The following is a 26,158-nucleotide window of genomic DNA, read 5'->3' on the forward strand; positions in this document are numbered from 1 at the left end:
TGCATGTTCTCACTTACAGGTGGAAGCTAAAAAAGGTGGATCTCATGAAGATAGAAAGTAGACTGGAGCTTTCCAGGGGTGAGGAAGGGTAGAGGGAAGGGAGTGTTGAAGAGAGATTGATTAATGGGTACAAACATACAGTTTCATAGAAGCTAATATCTAGTGTCTAATAGATCAGTAGGGGGAAAAGAGTTTACAATAATCTATTGTATATTTCAAAATTAGAAGAGAGTAATTTGAGGGTTTCTACATAAAGAAAAGACAAATATTTAAGGTGTTGGAAGCCCCAATAACACTGATTTCATATTTGCAAATTATATGAATGCATTAAATGATGTACCCTAAAACTATGTTGGCTATTATCTACCAATAAAAAAATAAAAATAAAAATCTGGCTAGCACTCTCCCCACCCCCAGTCATCCGAAATCTTTCTGTTTCCCATGACTGCTCTAAAATGGCAAATAAGGTTTTCACATTCATTTCTCTAATTTGTGAGTGCCCCAAAGTCTAATTCTTATCCCAAGAGGCCTACATAGATGTGTTTATACGTATATGTATTTTCCTGTACTTTAGATTCTGGGGTACATTTGCAGATCGTGCAGAATTGTTGCGTAGGTACACACATGGCAATGCGGCTCCGCAATGTGCAGCTTACGTCCATGTAGCAGAGAACTGGCACTTCTCTGGTCCCTGAAGTTATGATTCCCAGTTCACTACAAAGACACATTAGCTTGGGGTGGGGTGCGGCGTGAACTAGCACCTCTCGATTGAAAACTTCCTGACAGTGGAGAGTAGGGGCTTTTAACTGCACCCAGAGCGGCCGCTGGCTGCACACCAGGAAAGCCCCGCGGCCTGGGGACCCGCCCCGCCCTCCTGCCCGCCGCCCGCTGTGCTGGGTGGCGCCTGGCCGGGCCCGACTCCGCCCACCTCCCCGCCCACTAGGATCTGACACCCCGCGCAGCCCCGACACCTCTATTCCCGCCACTCCCACCTGTCTCTCCTCGCTCCTGGGCAGCGGTGCCCACAACTGGGGTATGTGTCTAGCTTTGGGAGCTGCTCCCACAAACAGGCAACGGGTTATCCTCTCCCGCGCCCAGGAAACGGTAGGAGCCCGGGAAAGCGAAACCTGCGAAGCGCCCTGAGCGCCCTCCCGGGGCTCCCTCCTTCACTTGGTCTCGGGCCGGGGCCTCCCCGAGGGCAGGGGTGTGGCTGCGCCTGGCTGCGACCCCTGTGGGTCCTGGTGTAGTAGCGGCGGGTGTCGGAGACGATGGCGTGGAGCTGGGGAACGAGCCTCCAGGGTCAGCTCAGCTCAGCATCCAGGAGCTGAGAAGCTGGGGTGCGGACAAGGATGCCCCGATTCTCTCTGCTGAAGTGCTTTTGGGGGCGGGAGGGTGCCGTGACGCCTCAGAACACTAGGACCCTAGGACTCCAGGACCCTGGGAGCGCGCACCTCCAAGAGTCCAGGAGCAGATGGGCCACCACGGGATGAGGGCGTTGCAGAAAGTTCCGTGCTGTGGCTCAGGGCCCCTTGGTCATAGGTGACCCAGCAGAGAGCAGTGCGTTGGAAATTTCTCAGGGGGTTGAAGACCCTTGAGAGAGAGCTAGGGATGGGTCCGGAAGTCATCCTGGACCCTGCGCCTCCCCCAGCGCCTGAGCGCATGGGTTTCACAGGCCTCTCCGGCTTCCAGAGTTTGGCCAACACCACAGTACTTTTGAGAGTGTTCAGGCCTGCAAAGATCATCGTGACGGACATTCCAGATCTTGTTTTTATGAAATTCACTGACAAGATAAAATATTTCAAAATTCATTATCCTTAAGGTGAGATGGTGGGGCCTTTTAATCATATCTTAATTTTGTTGTATTAGATCATATTGCCGCTTAAGTTACTTCCTTTTCTCTTTCTCCCACCCGCTTTAAAAGTAGGTTTGGAAAGCAGAACTTATAGAAAAATGATATTCAGATGCTGTCAGGCATACTCAGATGCTAGGGGGAAACTGGGTCAGGTGTGGGTCCTCTTGCTTCTGGGGTCTGATTGCTCCTGATGACAGGAATGTGGCCCAGAGCTGTCTCCTCCCTGTTGGGGTTGATAATACTGATGTGATAAGTAATGTTCTTATTTGGTTCAATAGTATCTAACAGTAGAATAAAAATATTTTCAGATGTACAATAAATAAAAATTTACGTATTCTGTCTTAGAAAACTATTGCTCCATCAAAAGAAAGGAATGAACCACCAAGCAGAAAAAACACTGGGGTTTAAAACAAAGGACATTGGCAAAGGGCTGTCTTAGGTGAGACAGGGATGCTGCATGCTAAAGAAAAGTGGGTTCAGAAAGGAATAGAGTCAGAAATGGGAGTCATCAAGAGCCGTGGACGCAACACATTGGAATTATGAAAGAGACAGTAGGGCAAGTGCAGCCCAGCAGACAGTCTCTGAATGCAAGAATGTTTAGAAAAGAAAGGTGGGCAATGTAGTTAAATACCAATATAACTTACATCATAGTATATTTAGAAACCAAAATGGAATGTCTATCTCAGTTTTGTCACTGAGATAGATGGTCTTAGAAGAGCAGCAGTATTTTTTGTCAGTAGCAAAACTTGTAGGTTCCCTGAGTATTCAGAATTGGTTTTTTACATCTCTCCTCCTTTGAAACAAAACCAGGAGACGAGCTGATTATGTGTTTAGGGACTGGAAAAATTCAAAATGAGGAAGATATTGTTGCCAGAAAGCAAGAATGTTTGAGATAGGGAAAAAAGAAAGTAACCAACTTAAAGAGATTCTCAATAGAAAAGCTGTGACAATTTGAGCATTGGCTTGGGAAGGGATAGCATTAGGATAAATATCTAATGTAGATGATGGGGTGATGGATGCCGCAAACCACCATGGCACATGTATACCTATGTAACAAACCTGCACGTTCTGCACATGCACCCGAGAACTTAAAGTATAATTTTAAAAAAAGAACAAAACAAACATCTGTTAACTGAAATACATTGTTACTACAAAGCCAACAGTCTGTTAATAAATTCAGAAGAATCAAATAAGATAAGTTTAAAAGGAAGTAGGAAATAATTTCAATATTATTTATAGGAAATGCTGTGTGATGGTCCATCTGTGGCTGCTGTGTAGAAATTGTGACTGTAAGCTCACAGGTTGACAAGCACAGTGGTTACACAAACCAACTGAAGGCTTAAACAATAAACCAAAAGACATAGAGCCAACATCTGTGATACAACTCTGTTATGCAACCTAGATAGAGGAAAACCTCAAATAAGACCACATTTCAAGGAAAGGCATTAGGCAACAAAAATAAAAATAAAATTTAATGGTATCCTGAGTGTTTGCAAAAATTGCAATGAAGGGCCAAACCACAAAGCTCTTCTTATATTTGCTTGGCTTTAAAAATATTGTTTGACTATAAAAATAAAGAGCAGCATGCCTTGAAAAGTAGCCGGACAGCTCAATCAGATCCCACGTCCCAGTCATCAGTCTGACTGCCCATCCCTTTGTTTTGTGAAAAGAAGGTGGTTTGTTATTAATTTAACCCCAGACAATGATTAAACATTACTATCAATTCAGGAAATATAGAAAAATGCAGCAAATATAAAGTGAATAAAACCCATGGTATTAATAGTGTTATGCAAGAAATAAGTTTTATAATCACAGGTGTACTGTTTTGGGTATTTTGAAAACGTCTTTGAAGGTCTCAGGACAATCTAATTTACTAGGTTTATAAATGTGTATTTAGGCTGGGTGAGTGGCTTACACCTGTAACCGCAGCACTTTGGGAGGATGAGGCAGGTGAATCACCTGAGAGGTCAGGAGTTTGAGAGCAGCCTGGCCAACATGCTGAAATGCCGTCTCTACTAAAAATACAAAATTAGCCAGGCATGGTGGCACGCACCTGTAATCACAGCTACTCAAGAGTCTGAGACAGGAGAATCACTTGAACTTGGGAGGCGGAAGTTGCAGTGAGCCAAGATCACGCCATTGCATTTCAGCCTGGGCAACAAGAGAGAAATTCCATCTCAAAAAAAAAAAAAAAAGTGTATTCAATAACAATAAGTCGGCCGTTAACTAAAGTGTAACAGTAGGAAAAGTTGTTCTCTGCTTATGAAAATTCTGCATTGGAAATGAAAATTTTACAGATTAAAGAAACCTGCACTCACCAGCAGGGTGAGAGACTGTGGGAGATGAGCAGTGGGACTGACAGATTATTTATATGTGGTTGAGCATATAAAGAAATTATAGTACTGAAAAGTTTTGACTGATTGGTGGAACACTTGGGGGGAATTTGCTATATATACAATGAAAGCCAAAGAAGGTGGGGTGGAAGCAATGTTAACATAAGGAAGAACAGAGTCATGTGAGAACAGGAATGGATTCCTTGTTCGCTGCTTGGCTTAGCTATGAATACTATTTAAATGCAATAAAGCAAGCACTTAGATAGAGGAGGTGAAGCATAGTGACTGAAGTTAGTGATGTAATTCCCTAAATAAGGAAGGCAATAGATAATGTCTAAAATTGTTAGGTCAAAATCAGTAGTATACATGTATTATACCTACACCTAGAGGTAAATGCCAGGAGAAAGAGCAAGCTGACTTGTGATTGATTGTTTCTAGGAAGTTGGGAGACATGGAAAGGTGCCTGGGTTGATTTGTACAATGTCTCTCCTGGAATTATTTGACTTACAACTAAGTGCCAGTTCATTAGCAAAACTGACTAAATGACACTAAAAAGAATATACGCATATTGCCAAAAATGCAAAAATACAGAAGGACATAACTAATGTCAAAATTACCCATTGCCCAGAAATATTTTATGTTCAGTGTTTCCTTCTAGTCTGTTTATTTGTGAATTTAACGTTTGTGGAACTTTATTTCTAATTTACACTTAATATGAATCTTCATTTACATTTAATCACACATGTGACAGAATCTAACTGGTTCTCTGTGGTAGGCCATTTAAAGGTTATCTCTGTAGCATATGAAGTGCTTCAATTGTCATCTTTCTGCATAGCATTTTGTATCAGTGCATGTGAGTTTTACTTTCAGTGAAATTCTTTGGAATGAATTTTCTTATTATGAATGTATAAATATTTTTTTGGCATTTTCTTTTTTCTACCCTTCCTCCTTCCCTCTCTTCCTTCCTTCCTTTTAAAGACATAATTCTAAATTACACTCTGGAAATATTGGTGTCCTAATTTACATAATCAGTTGTAGAGTACAGGAAGGAACACCTATTTTACCAGTACTGGGAATTAATAGCTTCTATACTTATAAATTTCATGTTTTAAAAAGATAGCTATAACTTGCTGTCTGCTTTTTCTTCTTCTCTTTTTTAAGAAGACCTTGACCCATGGTGACTAAGAGGGTAAGAGGAACCCTAGAGCTACAGGGTTCCTCAGCAGCCACAGACCTGGCTGTTAATCCTGCTTTGCGGTTTGTAACTGGGTGTACCCAGAGGCAAGATATTGACACAGTGAAGACTCCATTTATTTGTTTGTAAAATGCAAATATTCACTGCACCTACCACATCAGGTTGTATGGATTAAATGAAATCTTGCAACAAAAGCCCCAGTTTAGACTATTAATAAATAAAGTGAAAATGCAATACATAAGAAGCCGATGTTGATGTAATATTGTTTTTAAATCCATTGTTTCAGGTTCACTGTCATGGATGCTCTATCAGAAGCAAATGGGACCTTTGCATTAAACCTTTTGAAAAAGCTAGGGGAAAACAACTCGAACAACATATTTTTTTCACCCATGAGCATATCATCAGCCTTGGCCATGGTCTTCATGGGGGCAAAGGGAAACACCGCAGCTCAGATGTCTCAGGTACCTAAAGCTACTTCAAGACAACAATAACTGCTATTAATTTGTCAGTAGCGCTGGTCTTTCATGTTTAAAATCTCAAAGAGATTCCTCTTTTAACAGTTAACTCTGCCAGTATCACAGGGATGTGGGTGGAGAGTTAGCAGGATGGAGCGTGTTACCACTGCCTGACCATTTTTGGTGTCCTGAGGTCACTTCTGTGGGTATTTCCTCAGAGAGCTGGGCTAGAGGGTCCAAGAAGGTTTCACTTACATGCTTGTATCCTACAAGCAAGTCTTTTCATTCCTCCAGGGCCCTTGTGCTTCCTTACACCATGGTAGCTGAGTTATAAGAGAGTCCAAGTGGAACCTGCCAGGCTTTTAAAGGTCTAGGTTTAGAACGGAGTTACTTCTGCATTCTCTTATTAAAAACAAGTCACAGGGCCGTCCCAGGTCCTAGAAAAGGGAAGAGAGACTCCACCTTTTGGTGTCAAGAGCACCATGTAGATGCAGAGATAGAACACACGGTTGGCAGCTGTGTTTTTAGACAAAGTACCACAAACAGCATAAGTAACCTGAATCATTTTGCTTGGGTTTGTAAAAGGCATATCCAGTCATACCAATATTTAGATAACTTTGGTTTTCCATAGGAAATGATTATAGGGAGGCTTAAGAAGAGCTATCAGTAGGGAGACTGGGTAGATTTCAACACACTTTCTATCTAATAGTCCATTCCCACACTGCTATGAAGAAATACCTGAGACTGGGTAATTTATAAAGGATAGAGTTTTAATTGACTCACAGTGCCACATTCTTGGGAGGCCTCAGAAAACCTACAATCATGGCAGAAGGCAAAGGAGAAGGAGGCAGTTTCTTCTCAGGGTAGCAGGATAGAGCGTGTGCCAGCAGGGGAAATGTCAGGCACTTGTAAAACCATCAGATCTCGTGAGACTCACTCACTGTCATGAGAACAGCATGGAGGAAACTGCCTTTATGATCCAATCACCTCCACCTGGTCTCACCCTTGACATGTGGGGATTATGGAGATTACAATTCAAGATGAGATTTTGGATGGAGACGTAGCTAAACCATATAAATTAGATTAATCGTCTTTTATGCCATAGAAAGGATCTGAAAATCTCTTAATGTTGAATTTAGCACTGTGCCTATTTTTGAAGTCAGGGAATACAGAATCTGTGTATTTTATTATTATTATTATTTTTATTTCAGGCACTCTTTTTTAGTAAAATTGGAAGTGAAGATGGAGATATTCACCAAGGTTTTCAGTCACTTCTTGCTGAAATTAACAGAACTGACACTCAGTATTTGCTTAGAACTGCTAACAGGCTCTTTGGAGAAAAGTCTTATGACTTCCACACAGTAAGTTGTACTTGTGTTTTATTAAAAAAAATAAAGAGAGTAATGTGATGGACAGTAGTAGAAAGAACGTGGGCTACGAATTCATACAGGTGGGGCAGAATTCACAGCTTCATTCCCTAACCTCACACGGCTCCTCTGATTATTTTACTGTCTGTAAAATAAGTCTTATAGCAAATACTGACAAGATTTTCATGAAGCTTAAATGAGTTAATCTTTATAAAAGAACTGACTGACACAGAGCATAGCACAATTGGAGATGAATCAGCCAAAGCAAAGAAATGATCAGAATGCGTATTTCTAGTAATTGCTTTGCAGATGTTGTTAACTTTTTGTGCATGGTGACACTTCTCTAACCTTTTATGCGTTTAAATATTTTGATATGATTTTTGGACACTGCAAATCTTTTAAAACATATTTTAGCTGACTACCTTGGCTCCATTTGTTGACAAGGCTTTAATGATTTTTTTTTAAACAAAGGTGCTCAAGTAATTCCTTGTTAAACAAAAATGCAAGTAATGCATATAAATCAGCAATCCTCATTAACTTCTAACTCCAATACTCCCCTTCTCAATGTCTGAGCTTTTATAAATTTGAAGTGTACTCTGCTTCACATACAGAAGTGCTGCTTTTTGAAGTTTCCTCCCTACATTGTTATTATACTATATATACTATACATATTGTTTTATACTTTATTTCCTTTTACTTAACAATATGCCTTAAATTCTTTTCATCTCAGCATATGCATATCTATATCACTTTTTAAAACCAATTTTCTGGTATTCCTAAGTATGACTGTACCAAGATATAGTAAATCTTTCCCTTACTGATGAGAATTTAGGTTATATTTAATCTGGGCCATTACAAACAATAGTACCCTTGTACAAGATTTTGTGTTCATGTACACTAGTTATTATCTAAAATGGATACGCAGAAAGGAGGAAGGGAATGAGACTTTGAAGTTTTAATAAATATTGTCAAATCACTATTACTAGTGTTGTAGCCATTTACACTGCCCAAAGGATATGTGTGTGGTGCTCATTTCCACCTACTATCAACAGCACTGCATTCTGTAAACCTATAAACTTTTTGAAGGGCAGGGACAAGATATCGGACTAGAAGCAGCTCATATGTACCTCATGAGAATAAATAGAAAGGCTAATGAACATTGACCCTGCACACTGATCAATCATCTGAGAAATTACATCGGGTTCCATCAAGGCAGGAGGGGTGCACAGAGAGCAGAGAGGAAGGAATCAAGGAACCAGTCCAATTAAGCTCACCGTGAAGCCGGGAGATTCTCTTCAACACAGGAAAGGGCGAGTGAGTGAGAGCCCCCAGGGGGATTCATGCTGTCTCCCAGGACCTGTGCATGACTGAGAGGGGAAAATCCCCCTGACCCCCAGCACCCCACCGCTGCACTTCTAGACTGAGGCAGAGAGCCACCTGGACTTATGGTAGAGGCAACTTTCAAATCCAAGAAGACCACTATAAGCCTTGGACCCCGAAGCAGACCATCACTGGTGCCATATCCCCAACAGAAGCCACAGTTGCAGTGCCTGGGAGCATTAAGTTTGCTCCACCCCTTCTTACCAGACAGGGCTTGGTGCCAGCTTCTGCCCAGTGGTCCTGCTTTTGTGTGAACTGACCTGGGGATCACAGCCTCATGTTTTCCCAGGAAACACCCAGATGGCAAGGTGCATTATCCCACCCACCACTTATAGCCAGGAGGACAATGCTTGGTAGAGCTTCTGGCCCAGTGGTCCCACTTCTGTGTGAACTCAACTGGAGGGTGTACTTTTATCTTGTCCCCAGAAACACCTGGGTGGCAAAGATATTCAGGACCTGAACTCAACACTTGATCAATGGACCAAATAGATATCTGCAGACCTCTCCACCCCAAAACAATAGAATATACATTCTTCTAATCTGTACATGGCATATGCTGTAAAACTGACCACACAATTGGGCATAAAACAATACCCAGCAAATTCTGAAAAATGAAATCATACCAACCACATTCTTGGACCACAATACAATAAAAATAGAAATCAATGTTAAGGAAAATTGCCCAAAAAACACACAATTACGTAGAAATTGAACAACCTGCTCCTGAATGATTTCTGGGTAAATAATGAAATTAAGACAGAAATCCACAAATTCATTAAAGCTAATGTGAACAAACACCATAACAGAGTATCTGGGACACACCCAAAGCAATGTTAAGAGGGAGGTTTATAGCTCTAAATACCCATATTAAAAAGTTAGAAAGACTCCAAATTAACAACATAACATTACAATTGAAGGAACTAGAGAAACAAACCAGCCCCAAAGCTAGCAGAAGACAAGAAAACCAAAACCAGAGCTGAACTAAAGGCAGCCGAGATGTACAAAATCATACAAAAAGCAGTGAATCCAGAATCTTTTATTTGTATGGCTAGTGGTCTATCTATATGATTAATTTGAAAGAATTAATGTTTCAGATTTGTGTCAGAGATGACACAAACAAATGGAAAAAGATTTAATGCTCAGATTAGTTCCTATTCAACAAATGTTGCTGGGATAACTGGCTAGCCATATGCAGAATTTTGAACGTGGACTTCTTCCTTACACCATGTACAAAAAGCAACTCGAAATGGGTTAAAGACTTAAATGTAAAACCTAAAACTATAAAATGCCCGGAGGATAATCTAGGAAATACCATCCTGGACATAGGAACTAGCAAATATTTATAATGAAGACACCAAAAGCAACTGCAACAAAAACAAAATTTGACAAATCATTTGAAAGAATTAATCATATAGATAGACAACTAGCTATACAAATAAGGAAAATAAAAAGAACTCATCAGAATCAGAAATGACAAAGGGGCATGACCACTGACCCTGCAAAAATACAGAAAGCACTCAGAAACTATTATGCAGACCTAGAAATAAGTAAATAAATTAGGTAGAAAACCTAGAGTAAATAAATAAATTCTGGCAAACATGCAATATCCCAAGATTGAATCAGGAAAAGATTGAATCTAATCTTCATTGAACAGACCCAATAGCAACTTTTGAAATTTAGTCGGTAATAAAAAGCTTACCAACCAGAAAAAGGACCAGTTGTCAGGACCAGATGGACTGACAACTGAATTCTACCAGATGTCTAAGGAAGAGTTAGTACCATTTCTACTGAAACTATTTTTAAAAAAAATGAGGAGAAGGGACTCCTCCCCAGCTCATTCTATGAGGCCAGCATCATCCTGATACCAAAACCCAGCAGAGACAGAATGAAAAAAAAAAGAAAGAAAAAAGAAAGTATCATGCCAATATCCTTGATGAAGATAGGTGCAAAAATACTCAGCAGAATGCTAGCAAACCGAATCCAGCAGCATTTCAAACAGCTGGTCCAAAATTATCAATTAGGCTCTATCCCCTTGGATGCAAGATTCACTTAATTTAAACAAATCAAAAATGTGGTTTACCACATAAACAGAACACAAAAAAATTACATGATCATCTCAATAGATGCAGAAAAAGCTTTCTATAAAATTCAGCATCCTTTCATGTTAAAAACCCTCAACAAACCAGGCATTGGAGGAAAATACCTCAAAATTTTAGGAGTCATCTATGAAAAACCCACAGCCAACATCTGAATGGGCAAAAGAAGGAAGCATTCTCCTTGAAAACTGGAAAACAACAAGAATGCCCTCTCTCACTAATCCTATTCAAGTGGAAGTCCTAGCCTAAGGAATTAGACAAGAGAAAGAAGTGAAAGGCATCTAAACAGAAAGAGAGGAAGTCAAAGTATCCTCTTTTGCAAATGACATGATTCTATACCTAGCAAACCCCATAGTCCTGCTCAAAAGCTCCTCAATTTGATAGATAAACAACTTCAGCAATGTTTCAGAATACAAAAATCAATGTAAAAAAGTCAGTATCATTTTTATATACCAACAACATTCAAGCTGAGAGTCAAATCAATAACATAATCTCATTGTAAGTATCCACAAAAAAAAAAAAAAAAAAAGAAAAAAAATACCTAAGAATACAGCTAACCAAGGAAGTGAAAGACTTCTACAATAAAAATTACAAAACAGTGCTCAAAGAATCAGAGATGACCCAAACAAATGCAAAAATATTTCATGCTCATAAATAGGAAGAATCGATATTGTTAAAGTGGCCATACCATCCAAAGCAACTTATAGATTCAATGCTATTTGTATAAAACTACAATTACATTCTTCGCAGAATTAGAGAAAAAAAAAACTATTTTAAAACTTACATGGAACCAAAAAGAGAGCCCACATAGCTAAGGCAATCCTGAGCAAAAAGAACAAAACTGGAGGCATCACATACCTGGCTTCAAATTATATTTGAAGGTTACAGTAACCAGAACAGCATGGTACTGGTCCAAGAACAGACACAATGACCAATGGAACAGGATTCAGAGGCTGGAAATAATGCTACACACCTACAACCATCTCTATATATGACAAAAACTACCCATGGAGAAAGGACTCCTATTCAAGAAATGTTGGCGGGATAATTGGTTAGCCATATGCAGAATTTTGAAAGTAGACTTCTTTCTTATACCATGTACAAAAATCAACTCAAAATGGATTGAAGACTTAAATGTAAAACCTAAAACTATAAAATCCCTGGAAGACAGTCTAGGAAATATCATCCTGGACATAGGAACTAGCAAATATTTCATAATGAAGACACCAAAAGCCACTACAACAAAAACAAAAATTGACAAATGGGACCCACTTAAACTTAAGAACTTCTGCACAGAACAGACACACAAAAACTATCAAGACAGTAAGCAGACAACCTATAAAATGGGAGAAAATATTTGCAAACTATAAATTAAGTAAAGGTCTAATATCCAGAATCTACAAAGGATTTAATTTTACAAGCAAAAAACAAATAACTCCATTAAAAAGTTGGCAAAGGACATAAACAGGCACTTTTCAAAAGAAGACATATATGTTGCCAACAAACATGAAAAAATGCTCAACATCACCAATCATTAGACAAATGCCAGTCAAAATCACAATAAGATAGCATCACACAGCAGTCAGAATGGCTATTATTAAAATGTCAAAAAATAACATGCTGATTAGGCTTCAGAGAAAAATAAACAGTTAGTGAGAATGTAAATTAGTTCAGTCACTGTGGAAAGCACTTTGGAGATTTTCAAAGAACTTGAAACAGAATTTCCATTTGACCCAGCAAGCCTATCATTGGATATGTACCCAAAGGAATATAAATTCTTCCACCGTAAAGACACATGCACAGGTATGTCCATTCCAGCACTACTCACAAGAGCAAAGACATATCATTGACCTAAATGTCCATCAATGGTAGACTGGATTTTTAAAAATGTGGTACATATACACAGTGGAATACCATGAAGCTATAAAAATGAATGAGATCATATCCTTTGCAGCAACATGGATGGAGCTAGAGGCCCATTATCCTAAGCAAATTAACCCTGTAACAGAGAACCAAATACCTGTACTGCATTTTCTCACTTGTAGTTGGGAGCTAAACTTTGAGTAAACATGGACACAAAGAAAATAACAAGAGATACCAGGGCCAGCCTGAGGATGCAGGGTGGAGGAGGTTGAGGATCAAAAACTACCTAACAGGTGCTATGCTTATTAGTGATGGATGTAATCTGTACACCAGTCCCCCACAACATGCAATTTAACTATATAACAAACATGCACATATATTCCCGAACCTAAAATAACAGTTTAAAAAAGATAGCCTCAGATAAAAAGATTACAACATATATGATAGACAAGTGCTAATACCCGTAAAGCAAGAAAGCACCAAAAATGCCATTTGGATTGTTAATGGAATTAAACAGCTTTTCCCTTTTTTTTCTAATCAAACTGCTTAATCAGCTGTTTATATTATAGAACAAAATGTAAAATTTAAGTTCACTTTTTAAAATTTTTACTTTAAGTTCCCCAGATACAAGTGCAGAATGTGTAGGTTTGTTATGTAAGTATACACATGTGGCATGGTGGTTTGCTGCACCTATCAACCCATCATCTAGGTTTTAAGCCCCAGATGCATTAGCTGTCTGTCCTAATGCTATCCCTCCCCTCACCTCCCAACCCCTGATTGGCCCTGGTGTGTGTTGTTCCCCTTCCTGTGTCCATGTATTATTATTGTTGAACAGCTTTTCTATGTGAATTGAACATTTCTAACTTTTCTGTGAATCACCTGTTTAATTTCCTTTGCAGATTTTCCATGGGGCAGGATGTCTTTTTCTTACTGATTTACAAGAATTCTCTATATTTGGGATATCGCTCTTACTGTGTTATGTGATGTTTTCATTATTTTTAAAACTTGTTTCAGAATCTAAATTAATTGTTTCAAAACCAACTGGTATACAAGAAAGGTTGTGAAGCATAAAGTTAAATAGTTATAAGTTTTGTACATTATAGTGTGATTTTATATTTCAATTTTTTTATAGTCTTAGCTACTATTTAGGTTATTACCACCTTTTATTAGCCCTCTATATAAAGAAAAACAAAACTCCAACATACAAAATACACTGTTGGTAGATATTTTAAGAAAATAATTGATGTTTAAGATGTTATTTTGATATTGTAATACAAATAAAAAATAAGAAATACTTAACTATTTCTCCTTAATTTCTTATTCATTTATTTATTCTTATTTCCAAAATCCAAGACCAATAGCAGTAGATAATTAGATGTTCTTTTAGTGGTATTCTTCATGGCTTCTAAAATAGTAAGTTAATTTAGCTGACAATTAATTATTTTAAAATGTTTAAAAGCTGAAAAGATCACCTAGGGCTGCAACAAGTCATCAATATGTGATTTATCAGTTTTATTTCTGATTGTTTTCTTAGTTTGAGAAATTCCAAATTGGCAAAGCCTGAATTGTGGGAGGACTAAATAAAATGATGTACATAGATCAGTTATGCAATGCAATGTCATGAAAATGCAAAAATGTTACATGAAAAAGTGAAAATAATTCATCAGGTATTCACCGTAATCTTGTGAGGTGTAGGTATTACTGCTTCCCTGTTCTACCAGACAGAACATGGAGGCATAAAGAGAAATTTTTTGAAGATCCCACAACTAGTAAGTTGCAGAACTTGTGTTCATAACTATTGCTATATTTCTTCTCCAATGCTGTACTGAAAAGGAAGTATAAAATTCCAAAATAAAAACCAAAACCTGAATAGGGGAATTAAATATTTACCGGTGAGCAATAGGAGAGAAAGATTAGGAAACAATTCCATAGTGCACGGACAACAAATTAATTACTTCAATCCATTTAATTTCCTCCACAGATTCTGCTTTTATATAGCATAATGTAGGTCTTCATGAATATCCTGTAATTCCATAGAGTAACTGATTACAGTTTGGACTCTTTAGTAAAGTTTATCATACTCAAAAACATCCAGAATGTTCGTAACATGTGGTTATGAACATTTCAATGTAATTAAAGTAAATGTTTACCTCCTCAGTCCCACTAGCCATATTTTTAGCACTCAATAGCTCTATGTGGGACCACTCTGGACACTGCAGATTTAAAACTTTCCCAGCATTGTAGCAAGTTCTGATAGAAATTGCTGGTGTAGTAGTATATATTCTACTCACTTAATTTATGGAACAACAGATCCAGTTTTATACTCTGTTATTCTAAAATGTAGATGTAGACATAGCACTTGCTGTATTAATCCTTACTCAACAAATATAATGGTTTACAAAGCAACAGATTCTATAGTCAAAGTATCTTGAAGTTTTTTTGTTAAAGACTTTATTTTTAAAAGCAGTTTTAGGCTCACAGAAAATTGAGCCTCTCCCATTATTAACTAACTCTCCCATAATGAACTCTCCCATCATGAATATGCTATGTGCGTGCATAACCTCTCCTGTCAATTAACATCCCCACCAGAGTGGTGGGCGACATTTTAGTTGCTTCCACCTTGGGCAACTATGAATAAAGCTGCTATGAATATTTGTGTGCAGGTTTTTCTCAACACCGAATCTGGTAAATGCTAAGGGTCATGACTGCTGAGTCATATTGCTGCATCATATTTTTAGTTTTATAAGAAACTGCCAGACTGTCTTCCAAAGTGACTGTACAATATTGCATTCCCATCAGCAATGAATGAGGGTTCCTGTTGCTCCATGCTTTCTTCAGCATTTAGTGTTGTCAGTGTGTTTTCACTTTCATTTAGTTCAAAATGTTTTTAGTGTCTTTTGAGATTTTTGTTTTGATTCATGTGTTATTTAAAAGTGTGCTGTTTAATCTCCAAGTACTTTTGAATTTTTCAGCGATCTTTCTCTTACTGATTTCGAGATTAATTCCATTGTAGTCTGAAAGTAGACATTACATGATGTTTATTATTTTAAATAAGATAAGTTGTGTTTTATGGCCCGGAATATGGTCTATTTTGGTGAATGCTGCACGTAAGCTTGGAAAGAATGTGTAATCTGCTCCTGTTAGATGAAGTAGTCAAGGACAATTATATCTACTTATTTGGTGATTGTCGTTTAGTTCGACTATGTTCTTACTAATTTTCTGCTTTCTGGGTCTTTCCATTACCGATAGAGGCATTTGAAGTCTCCAATTACCACAGTGGATTCATCTATTTCTCCTTTCAGTTCTGTTTTTGCCTTTTGTATCTTGATGCTCCGCTATTTGGTGCTTACATGTTAAGGATTGTTATGTCTCCTTGGAGATTTCTCAGTGCCTTTTATTATCTCACTGATGCACTGCCACTCTCTTGAAAGATCCAGCAGCTGATGAAATTTATTTGTTATGTAGATCATTATATTACTTAGTTTATAAGCTAAGATTAAGAATAGCTGAAAAGAATTTGGTCTTTCGGTTAATTTCTCACATTTGCAATTTATATATGGTAAATGATAAAATTATTGATTTTCTGATGTGTCACAATGAAGAAGTAAGTTGTTGGTGTTATTTCGTTAGCTGTGAAATTATGTTGCTCAATTTTTCCTAGTCTTTTACAGATTCCTGTGGCAAATTCTACCAGGCAAAGGTAAAACAGCTTGATTTTCTCAATGATACAGAGACATCCAGAACACACATAAACACCTGGATTGCTGAAAAAACTGAAGGTGAAAACATATTGCTATTTTATTTCAATAACGTTTTAAACAGTCATACAGTCAGTTTCTTTATAAAACTGTCACATATGACAAGGAGTGCAGTTTTCTCTAAATAACTACGCAAACTTTAAGAGCTTGCTTCTGAAATATTGCTGGAGTGTAGAGCTTTTCTCTAGCTTTATCCCTGCACTTATCATCTATCTGTGCTATCTCTCAATATGCAGTGCATCTCTTCCAGAAGAACATGCACATTTTTATTGTTAATATTAGGTGGGGTTTCTATTAACACATAGCATTAACTTTGGAATTTAAAGGACTCCCTCTCCATTGCCTATGCTCTATGGTTTATCTATGCAATGTGGCAGGATGCTTGGCCATGCCCGTTTTTTTTGTTTGTTTGTTTTGTTTGTTTGTTTGTTTGAGACAGAGTCTCACTCTGTTGCCCAGGCTAGAGTGCAGTGGTGCGATCTCAGCTCACTGCAACCTCCATCTCCCAGTTTCAAGCAATTCTCCTGTCTTAGCCTCCCAAGTAGCTGGGATAGCTGGGACTGCAGGCACCTGCCACCATGCCTAGCTATTTTTTGTATTTTTAGTAGAGGCAGGGTTTCACCTTGTTGGCCAGGCTGGTCTTGAACTCCTGACCTCAAATGATTCATCCGTCTCGACCTCTCAAAGTGATGGAATTACAGGTGTGAGCCACCATACCCAGCCAGTCATGCCTTTTTAAATCTTTAGTTCTTAAAATGTTCTTATACTTGCTACAACTACTCACGTTTTTGCCAATCTTTTATGTGTCTTTCTTTAAGCCATGGGCACCAATCATTCCCTGCTATATATTATCAGATCATCCTTTTCTCATTAATATCTACTTGTTTGTTTTATACATCTATTCAAATTGTGATTTTTTATTACAAGAGCTCTATTTCAAGTTTTTATTGCAGTGTTGTTACTGTGGTTGTTGTGAGGATAAGCATCCCTTTACATGATTTTATTTTGGGACACCATGAACTACCTTCATGCACACTTGATTTCTCAAACAGATGACATGATCTGGATATCCCTCCTGATACAATCATCTGGGAATACTTTTAGCTAAATGGTTTTTTAATTCTTCTTTACAGGTAAAATTACAGAGATGCTCTCTCCAGACTCAGTTGATTCATTGACTAAACTGATTCTTGTGAATGCCATCTACTTCAAAGGAAACTGGGAGAGTCAGTTTGAGAAACACAGGACCAGGAAAATGTCTTTTAAAATTAGCAAGGTGAGTATTTTGCAATTTCAAAGGTGATTCTTGGGAGCAGTCTCTGTCTTCATACTGGCTTTAAAACATGACTTTTGGTAGATTTGACCATGACCCTTTGGTCATCCAGCAGCAGGACTCCCCTCCAAACCTGTGGGCCGTTCCTCTACCTTTCATCTCGTTTTTGTGTCTCATCAACGGTGGCTACATACTCCCAGGCTTCCAGTCCAGCTTCTATCTCGTCTGTATTATGCACTTTCAATATTACACATCTGAGTGTATAGTCCTTGGCTTCCCAAAACTTAGGAGATAAACTCAAATGAATGGTATGATGTGTGAGGCTCTTCGTAATCTGGATCTCGCATATTTCTCTATCTTCATTTCTCATCAGTACCTACATGCTCCTTTCTTTCATTCATTGTTCCTTCTGGAAAGCCTTTTGACAATGCACTTCCCCAAGCTGCCTCTTCGTCCAAGCTGTCACAGCGATTCCTTCCACTCTGTGGTGGCATTGCAGTGGTTGAATCAGGTGTTCCTTTTCCCACTTGGCTTGTTGCTGTTTGAGTGAGAAAATGCTACCTTACCAGTGCTTAGCTCACACTTGTGCTCAACAAGTACTGAACCAATAAATTATGTTCAGTCTTCTGTTGATAATAAAGATGAATAAGCACAAAATTTTACCTAAAAAACAGGTGAGCAAAAACACATACACAGGACAGACATGGAGTTTAGCTACCTCCAACTCAGAATACATTATTTGCAAAAGGCCCTTTGTCTTTCTCTAAATCTGCTTTATTCTTTCTTTTTCGTTTAACTCTAGAACTTTCTGGATATATTCAAAAGTAGTAGAATAGATTAAGTTAATTATTAATCACTGGTTAAATCTTCCATGCCCACTTGCGCCTGATTGAGTCTTTGGTTTCTCAAGGAATGTATTTTCTTTCTAGCTTTATTTTGAAATGAACTGTTCCATTTTCCCCTGGAAAACTATTTCTGTCCTTAAGTTTTTTAAAACAAGATGTGTGCTAGGATTTCATTGAACCGCAGTTGACAGAAAACTCAACACACAAGGTTTAAACTCCTGATATTCTTCTTCCACAACAGGAATTCTGGAGGTAAGCAGAGGCCAAGCCTGATGTGGGTTGTAAGAGAAGGTTTCAGGGACTCACCCTCTCTTCTGCTCTGTCTTCTTTACTTCCATGACTTAATTCCTCATGCTCACAAGCTGATTCAGACATTAAACACACAATGCAGGCAAGAGAAAGCAGGATTGACAGAGGGGGAAGAGTAAATCTTCTCTTTCTGAGGTTCTGGCATTTTTCTCATGAAGGAAAGCTTTTTTTCTTTCTCACTGGCAAGAATTATTTTATGCTATAAGGAGGTGAAGATTTCCGTTTTGCTTTCTAGTCTTTACACACAAAAAACCCAAGTTGCAATTAGTGGTAAGTGTACCAACCTATGTACTTTCTCAAAGGGCACAGAGTTTGAGATGTTATAAATTTTCATTTTAATTCTTTAATTACAAAATGAAGTAAAACCCACCTATATAATTGCATATTTAGTAAATCATTCAGTTACTGCAAATGACCAAGTGTGGATGCTTTTATATTGCAAGACTAGAGCTTTCGGGATCTGAAAGTGGGGGCAGGAATTTCCTAGACCAGTAGTTGGCAAACAATGCCCAATGGTCAGATCCAGTTCATCATTTATTTTTATAAATAAAGTTTTATTGAAACATAGCTATGTTCATATGCTAAAATACCATCTATAGGTGCTCTGATTTTAAATAGCAAAGTTAAGTTCCATTGAGTGTCCCTAACTTGAAAATTCAAAATCTGAAATGCTCAAAAAATCTGAAACTTTTTGACCACCAACATGATGCTCAAAGAAAATGGTCATTGAAGCATTGTGGATTTCAGATTTTTAAGATTAGGGATGCTGAACCGTAGGTATAATGCAAATATTTCAAAATCTGAAAAAAAAATCCAAAATCTGAAATGTTTCTGGCTCCAAGCATTTCAGGTAAGAGATACTCAATCTGTAGATGCAACAGACACTGTACAGACACCAAGCTGAAAATGCCTACTATTGGGCCATTTCCAGAAACAAGTTTGCTGAAACCTCACTAAAAGTGACAGAACTAAAGAAGAAGAGGATATTGACGGCTGAGCCTTAGTTTGTGTGAGCAACAATGTGAAGATAAAAGCTGAAACACAAATATTTTGGGGTTCATTTATTTAATATAGAATTATATATCTGAGAACTGGGACTATAAACTATTTTTGACTATTACTCTAATATTCAATAAATTCACAGTAGCTGCTACTATTAACTTACAAATGACTCAGGAATTGAGCAGAATTATTGTGCAGAGCATAACATAATCATGGTCCTCAGATCTTTTCTACTGTCTGACTATGTGTTAGAAACAAGTGCAGTGTTCTTCTAGTAAGTTGTGTTAATTTTTCTTTCAGTATTTTTGTTGTTAAGTTTGTTTATTCATTTATTTAATGAATAATGATTGAGTGCTCACTATGTGTCATGTATCGTATTAGGTACTATTCCAGACCTGTTCAAAATCTGCAAAGTGTCCCTCTCCTCATGAAGCTTACATGTTCTTGGAGGAGAAAGACAGTAAATACATATTTAAAAGCAGTGGTATGGAGACAGGTACAAAGAAAAGGTAATAGAAAGTTGAGGTGGGGTCGGGTGCGGTGGCTCACACTTGTAATCCCAGCACTTTGGGCAGCTGAGGCGGTCAGATCACCTGAGATTGGGAGTTCGAGACCAGCCTGACCAATGTGGAGAAACCTCGTCTCTACTAAAAATACAAAATTAGCTGGGAGTGGTGGAGCATGCCTGTAATCCCAGCTACTAGGGAGGCTGAGAAAGGAGAATCGCCTGAACCTGGGAGGCAGAGGTTGTGGTGAGCCACGATCATGCCATTGCAGCCTGGGCAACAGGAGCGAAACTCTGTCTCAAAAAAAAAAAAAAAGGAAAGTTTAGGTTGGGCAGCACAACCTCAGGTAAGGGTCAGCAGGGAAGCCCTCACTGAAGGAGATGGTGTTTGAGAAAAGGACAGAAAGAAGTAAGGTCATATGTGTTACAGGTTCTGGGGGAATGAGTTCAGCGGGCAGAGTTGAGATAGTTTGTCCATGGATCCGTGAAGCAGCAACTGTGATTGTAGCAGACAAGCAAAGGGAGTGCAATAAGATGAGATCAGAGAGGCAGTGGAGGACAAACTCCTGGCACGATTTACTGGTTATTTCAAAGACTTCAGCTTTTGCTCTGAGTCAGGAGGATTTTCAATTGAGGAGTGATATGACATGTTTTAACAGGGTCCCTCGGGCTCCTGTGCTGAGAATAATCACAAGGAGGATAAGGACAGAAACAAGACAATCACTCAAGAGTTTACTGCACCATCCCAGACTAGGATGATAGCAGTGGAGGTAGGATGCACAGGTTAGATTTTGGTTACATGGTAAAAATGGGGCTGATATACTTTGCTAATGTGTCAGATATGTGGTGTGAGACAAAGATGGGAGTCAAGGTTAATTTCAGGGTGTCTGATAGTTGGAAACATGGTGTCCCCAAGAACTGAGATGGGACAGAAAACAGATGGAGCAGATGTGGAAGGGATTGTGAAGAGCCCATTGTTACAAGTTAGACTGGAGGTTTGTTTTGTATGTTCAGATGCTGATGTCGAGTAGGTAGCGAAATGGATGAGACTGGACTACTAAGGTGAGATCCAGGCCAGAGGTGCAGACTTGGGTTTTATATTTAAATTCATGAGATTAAATGAAATTATAGGGGAGAAAAGAAATCTTTCTCTCTATATTCTCAAGTTCTTTGGCTGGGTCCCTGTAGAGTGACAAAAAAGAATTAACAAGAGTGAAACAAACAGAAATTTATTAACTTGTGCATCACACATGTACATGGGAAAACTCAATGATGAGTAACTCGAAGAGGTCATTAGAATTTGTGGTGTTTTTACCCAACATAGTAGGGGAAAGGGAGGGGAATAAAGGGCACTTGGGAAAAACAAATGCCTTTTGTGAAAAGATACATGGGTCTTTTTGGAGCAGAATCAATGGCAGAGGTAATAGTCTTGTGACAATGATGGGTGTGTGCAGACTTTTCATCTCTAAGAAAATTAGAATTGTTACTGAGGAAGAGAATAATGACAATTGAGTTCTTTTGGGAGGTTCTGCTTTTAGGCAGATAGGATATTTCAGGAACTCTAATGCCTTCAGTTCAAAATATTCTTAAACCAAAGTGGTATATTTCAGAGTGGCATATCCTGATCTCCTTCAAGATCACCGACAGAAAGTAAGGTAAGGATTGAGCCCTGGGCACCCTGGTGTTTGGAGATTGAAGTAATGACCGTGAGCCATAAAGGAAGTGTCTAATATGGGGTTCTAGAGACCAAAGAAGGAAAGCGTTTGTAGTGGCAGAAAGTGGCCAGCTCTGTTGATTATGTCCAATATTTAACTCTTATGCTTCAACTTAATGTATATATGTTTCCTTTCTAGAACAAAGAAAAACCTGTGCAAATGATGTCTAAGGAATCTGCTTTTAAAACCACCTATGTAAGGAAAATATCCAGCCAAATTCTAGTGCTTCCCTATGTTGGACAGGAGCTGAATATGATCATCATACTTCCCAGTGAAAACACTGATTTGAAAATGGTAAAGAGTGTTTAAAGTATGCATTTCATCATAGTAAAGGTTCTCACAAGCTTTTAAGGAAAAAAAGAAACCTTGAAAATTTGTTTTTACCAGTGTTTCCCTGAATTATTGGGCCATATGCCCTTTTCTCTTTTTGTGATTACATCCAGCGGGATGGTGTTCTAAGTGTTGAATGCAATTTAGAAAATACTCTTATTCTAGAATGGGCTCAGGTTGGGGCCAAACCAGGTCAGAGTTCAATGTCCCGCTTGACAAGTTAGAAACCTGTACTCTCTCAGGCTTATTCCTATGGAAGGTGGTGGCAGGACCTCCCTATGAGGCATGGTGTATAAAATGTATTTGTTTCGATGCTCAGAGTATGCCATTGACTATTATTAGTAGTCTTCTCCACAACCTTGCCCCATAGTTGTGAGTTTGCTCTTTAGAAAGCAGTCAGCTGGGGAGCAGCTGCTGTGACTCAGCATATTACCTAAGGATCTTGTTAGAAAGAAGTTTCTGGTTTAGTAGGACTGGAGTGGAGGAGTCTGAGAATCTGCATTAACACCAAACTCCTAGGCGATGCCGAGGCTGCTGGCCCATGGACCACGCTGAATAGCTAGGTTGTAGAGAGTCAATGAAAAACATTAGCTGGACAGTAATTCGAATTTTTAGCAAACGAATCCTTATGTTTGCAATGGATGAATTGGAAGTGTCAAGAATGAGAATGGAGATAGGTCAGAAAGGAGGTTGCTATGCTTTTCAAACAAAACATGACAAGGGGGGCAGAGATGGAGGAAGGGCCAGATGAGAGAGAGATTTGGGATTTTAAATTAACAGAAAATGATGAGGGATTTGTTGGAAGAAACTTTGGACGGAAGAAAAGGCAAGTCTGAGAGGTCCTACTTCAACATGCTTCTGTTCAGGTACAACACCAAACTTTGTGAGAAGAGCCATTCTCATGCAAATGTAGCCAAATTGTAAAATTCTGCCTCAGGGAAATGGTCTGACTTAGTTTCTGGAAATGAAGACGCAAGCACAGAAATATAAGATCAATTCATACGTGAATGGTTTAGCATTACTGTGCTGTCTCCCAGATGTGTGCAGTCCAATATGGTAGCCGCTGGCCACCTGTAACTATTTACATTTACGTTAGTTGAAATTAAATACAATTTTAAAAATAAAGGCTTCCTTTATACTACACACACTTTTAGTGCTCCATAGCCATATTGGCTCATGGCTATCACATTTGGCACCATGGCCATATGTCATTAACATCATAGCAGAAAACTGTATTGGGGCAACACTGATCTAGACCCTAAAACATCCAACACTCTTCTTCCAGGTTGAGAAAAAACTTTCTTATGAGAGATTCATAGAATGGACAAAGCCAGACAAGATGCAAGCACGAGAGATGGAAGTTTTTTTTCCTAGATTTAAACTGGAGGAATCTTACAACGTGGCGGATGTCCTTCGCAGTATGGGCATGGTCGATGCCTTTGAACAGGACAGGGCGGACTTCTCAGGAATGTCATCTAAGAAGGATCTGTACTTGTCCAAGGTCATGCACAAGTCCTTTGTGGAGGTCAATGAGGAAGGTACAGAAGCAGCAGCAGCTACAGAAGACGAAATAGTTTACTGTTGTGCCAGCTACACCCTCAGGTTCTGTGCAGACCATCCCTTCCTCTTCTTTATCCAGCACATCAAAACCAATAGTATTCTCTTCTGTGGCCGATTTTCCTCTCCATAGGTAGTCATTGGATATAGCCCTTCTCTTTTCTCTTAGTGATCTGCACTTCCTCTACTCTTTAAAGTGTGCCTGTGACCCAAAGTGACTTTATTATTGCAGCAGTCAAAAATGAGATATTAGGAACCTAATTTTGAAATTCCTCGTTGAGAACTCTTGTGTGTGTGTTTGCATGTTAAATGTTTTCTAGGGCCTTTATTTGATAGTCTCTGAGGATTTCGTGGTCACTTTGCAGGTGGTATCTATGACCACTTGGTCAAACCCCTCTGTTTGAAATGAGGTATTACCCCCTCTCCATTCCCCCACCAACACATTCCAACTGTCAGAGGTATTTGCTGTCTCCTCATTTTGTGTATGGTGACACCCTCACAGTCTGCTATGCTTCTGTTTTCTCAAGTACAAGAAGATACGTGTTGTTTTCTGTCTTCTCTGTTCAATAGTATTGACATATATGGACCCATTTTTAACGAAACAATAGAAAGCGAAATGGAGAGTGTGGAGGAAGCACAGTGAGCAGGACTCAGGATGATCAGAAGCAGTCCAGCACGGTGGCTCACACCTGCAGCCAGCACTTTGGGAGGCTGAGGTGGGTGGATCACTTGAGGCCAGGAGTTTGAGACCAGCTTGGCCAAATATGGTGAAACCCCATCTCTACTAAAAATACAAAAAGTAGCTGGGCATGGTGGCACATGCCTGTAGTCCTAGCTACTTGGGAGGCTAAGGCAGGAGAATTGCTTGAAGCTGGGAGGCGGAGGCTCCAGTGAGCCGAGATCATGCCACTGCACTCTAGCCTGGGTGACAGGGCAAGATTCTGTCTCAACAACTCAAAAAAAAAAAAAAAAAAAGAAAGAAAGAAAGAAAAGAAAAGAAATTTTCAGAAGCAACTTCTATTCCAGAATTTTACCAGTTCTTCAGAAGCTGGCACAGAGGGTGAGGAGAGAGCAGTTACCTGACACCAGTGAGAATTCAGTCCCATTTCCCGGGTGTTTCTTTTTTCTTTCTTTCTTTTCTTTTTTTTTTTTTTTTTGAGTTGGAATTTCGCTCTTGTTGCCCAGGCTGGAGTGCAATGGCACGATCTTGGCTCACCGCAACCTTCGCCTCCCAGGTTCAAGCGATTCTCCTGCCTCTCCTCCTGAGTAGTTGGGATTACAGGCATACGCCACCATGCTGGGCTAATTTTGTATTTTTAGTAGATACAGGGTTTCTCCATTTTGGTTAGGCTGGTCTTAAATTCCTGACCTCAAGTGATCTGCCCGCCTCGGCCTCCCAAAGTGCTGGGATTACAGGCGTGAGCCACCCCGCCCAGTCTTCTGTTTCATTCATAGTTTGCATTCACAGGGATCAGTGGGTCACAAGCCTATTCAAATGTACAACCATCCACTTCCTCCGAAAATTTACACTTGCTACCAGGAGGCAGAGATGATGAGATATGTTCTATTCACAGTAATGCAGTTTGAGATAGCTTCATGCGTATACATCACATGTCTTTCTATATTATTTAAAATATGTTTTGAAAAGCAAGCTAAGCTTTTTGTGGCCATTTGTCTTACAGGCTTAAAATGCAACAGTTGTGATCAATGATAAGGGAACACACTGATGAGTTAGATTGAAGAGGGAGAGCTACATTGTTTTCTAGGGCACAGCTAAAAAGACTTACTCCATCAACCCCCTTGCAGCCAGAAAGACCCCGAGCCCTCAGAACTTCACAACCCATATTTTCACTCCATAGCTGGCCCACTTTCCCCTTTGTACCCAAGCCAGTTACTTAGCTTCAGGGAGAGAATGGAACTGAGGATGACAAGGAAACATCCACGTTGTATGTGTGCTGAGAGAGGAAAGAGAGAGTATCAGAGGTTGCTGTTATTCTCATTTCTCTTCCTCCTCTGCCCAACACTTGGACTTGGAAAGAAGACAGGAAGGTGGGGAGTAATCAGTCCATGTGATTCTTCCACTGCAGAGAGAGCCTCTGAGTGTTACGGACAGGGGCAACTGGGTGGCACTCTGTTCCTCAGGGAAACACACGCCTCTTTGCACTGCTTTGAGGATAGTCCAGTCAAGTGGAGTAAGAGTTGGGAATGGGGAATATAAATGGAGCAGTCTCTAACTATCCAAGCAGGAGGGTGTTTCTTTTTCCTCTTTCCTGGAATGAGGATAATCAAATCATATTAATAATGAATTATGAAAATGAATGAT

General features: G+C 39.2%; 1 protein-coding gene across 3 annotated transcripts; it reads left to right on the forward strand.

Annotated features, from left to right (window-relative positions):
* The first annotated feature begins 928 nt into the window (after positions 1-928).
* Positions 929-24,566, forward strand: LOC116561773 (serpin B6-like). 3 transcript variants are annotated; one of them, XM_032293695.1, is made up of 8 exons: positions 929-1,033; positions 1,673-2,462; positions 5,667-5,841; positions 7,047-7,196; positions 16,203-16,320; positions 17,433-17,575; positions 22,087-22,242; positions 23,564-24,566. In XM_032293695.1, exons 2-8 carry the CDS (start codon positions 2,392-2,394, stop codon positions 23,966-23,968), a joined length of 1,218 nt encoding a protein of 405 aa, XP_032149586.1. In that variant the 5' UTR covers positions 929-1,033; positions 1,673-2,391; the 3' UTR covers positions 23,969-24,566. The 3 variants fall into 3 exon arrangements, with proteins under 3 accessions (XP_032149586.1, XP_032149587.1, XP_032149588.1); XM_032293696.1 differs by having other exon boundaries at positions 1,673-1,819; XM_032293697.1 differs by lacking the exon at positions 1,673-2,462.
* The last annotated feature ends 1,592 nt before the right edge of the window (positions 24,567-26,158 follow it).

This window comes from Sapajus apella, unplaced genomic scaffold (assembly GCF_009761245.1).
Source record: "Sapajus apella isolate SASKATOON/1434 unplaced genomic scaffold, GSC_monkey_1.0 scaffold30, whole genome shotgun sequence".
Classification (NCBI taxonomy): domain Eukaryota; kingdom Metazoa; phylum Chordata; class Mammalia; order Primates; family Cebidae; genus Sapajus; species Sapajus apella.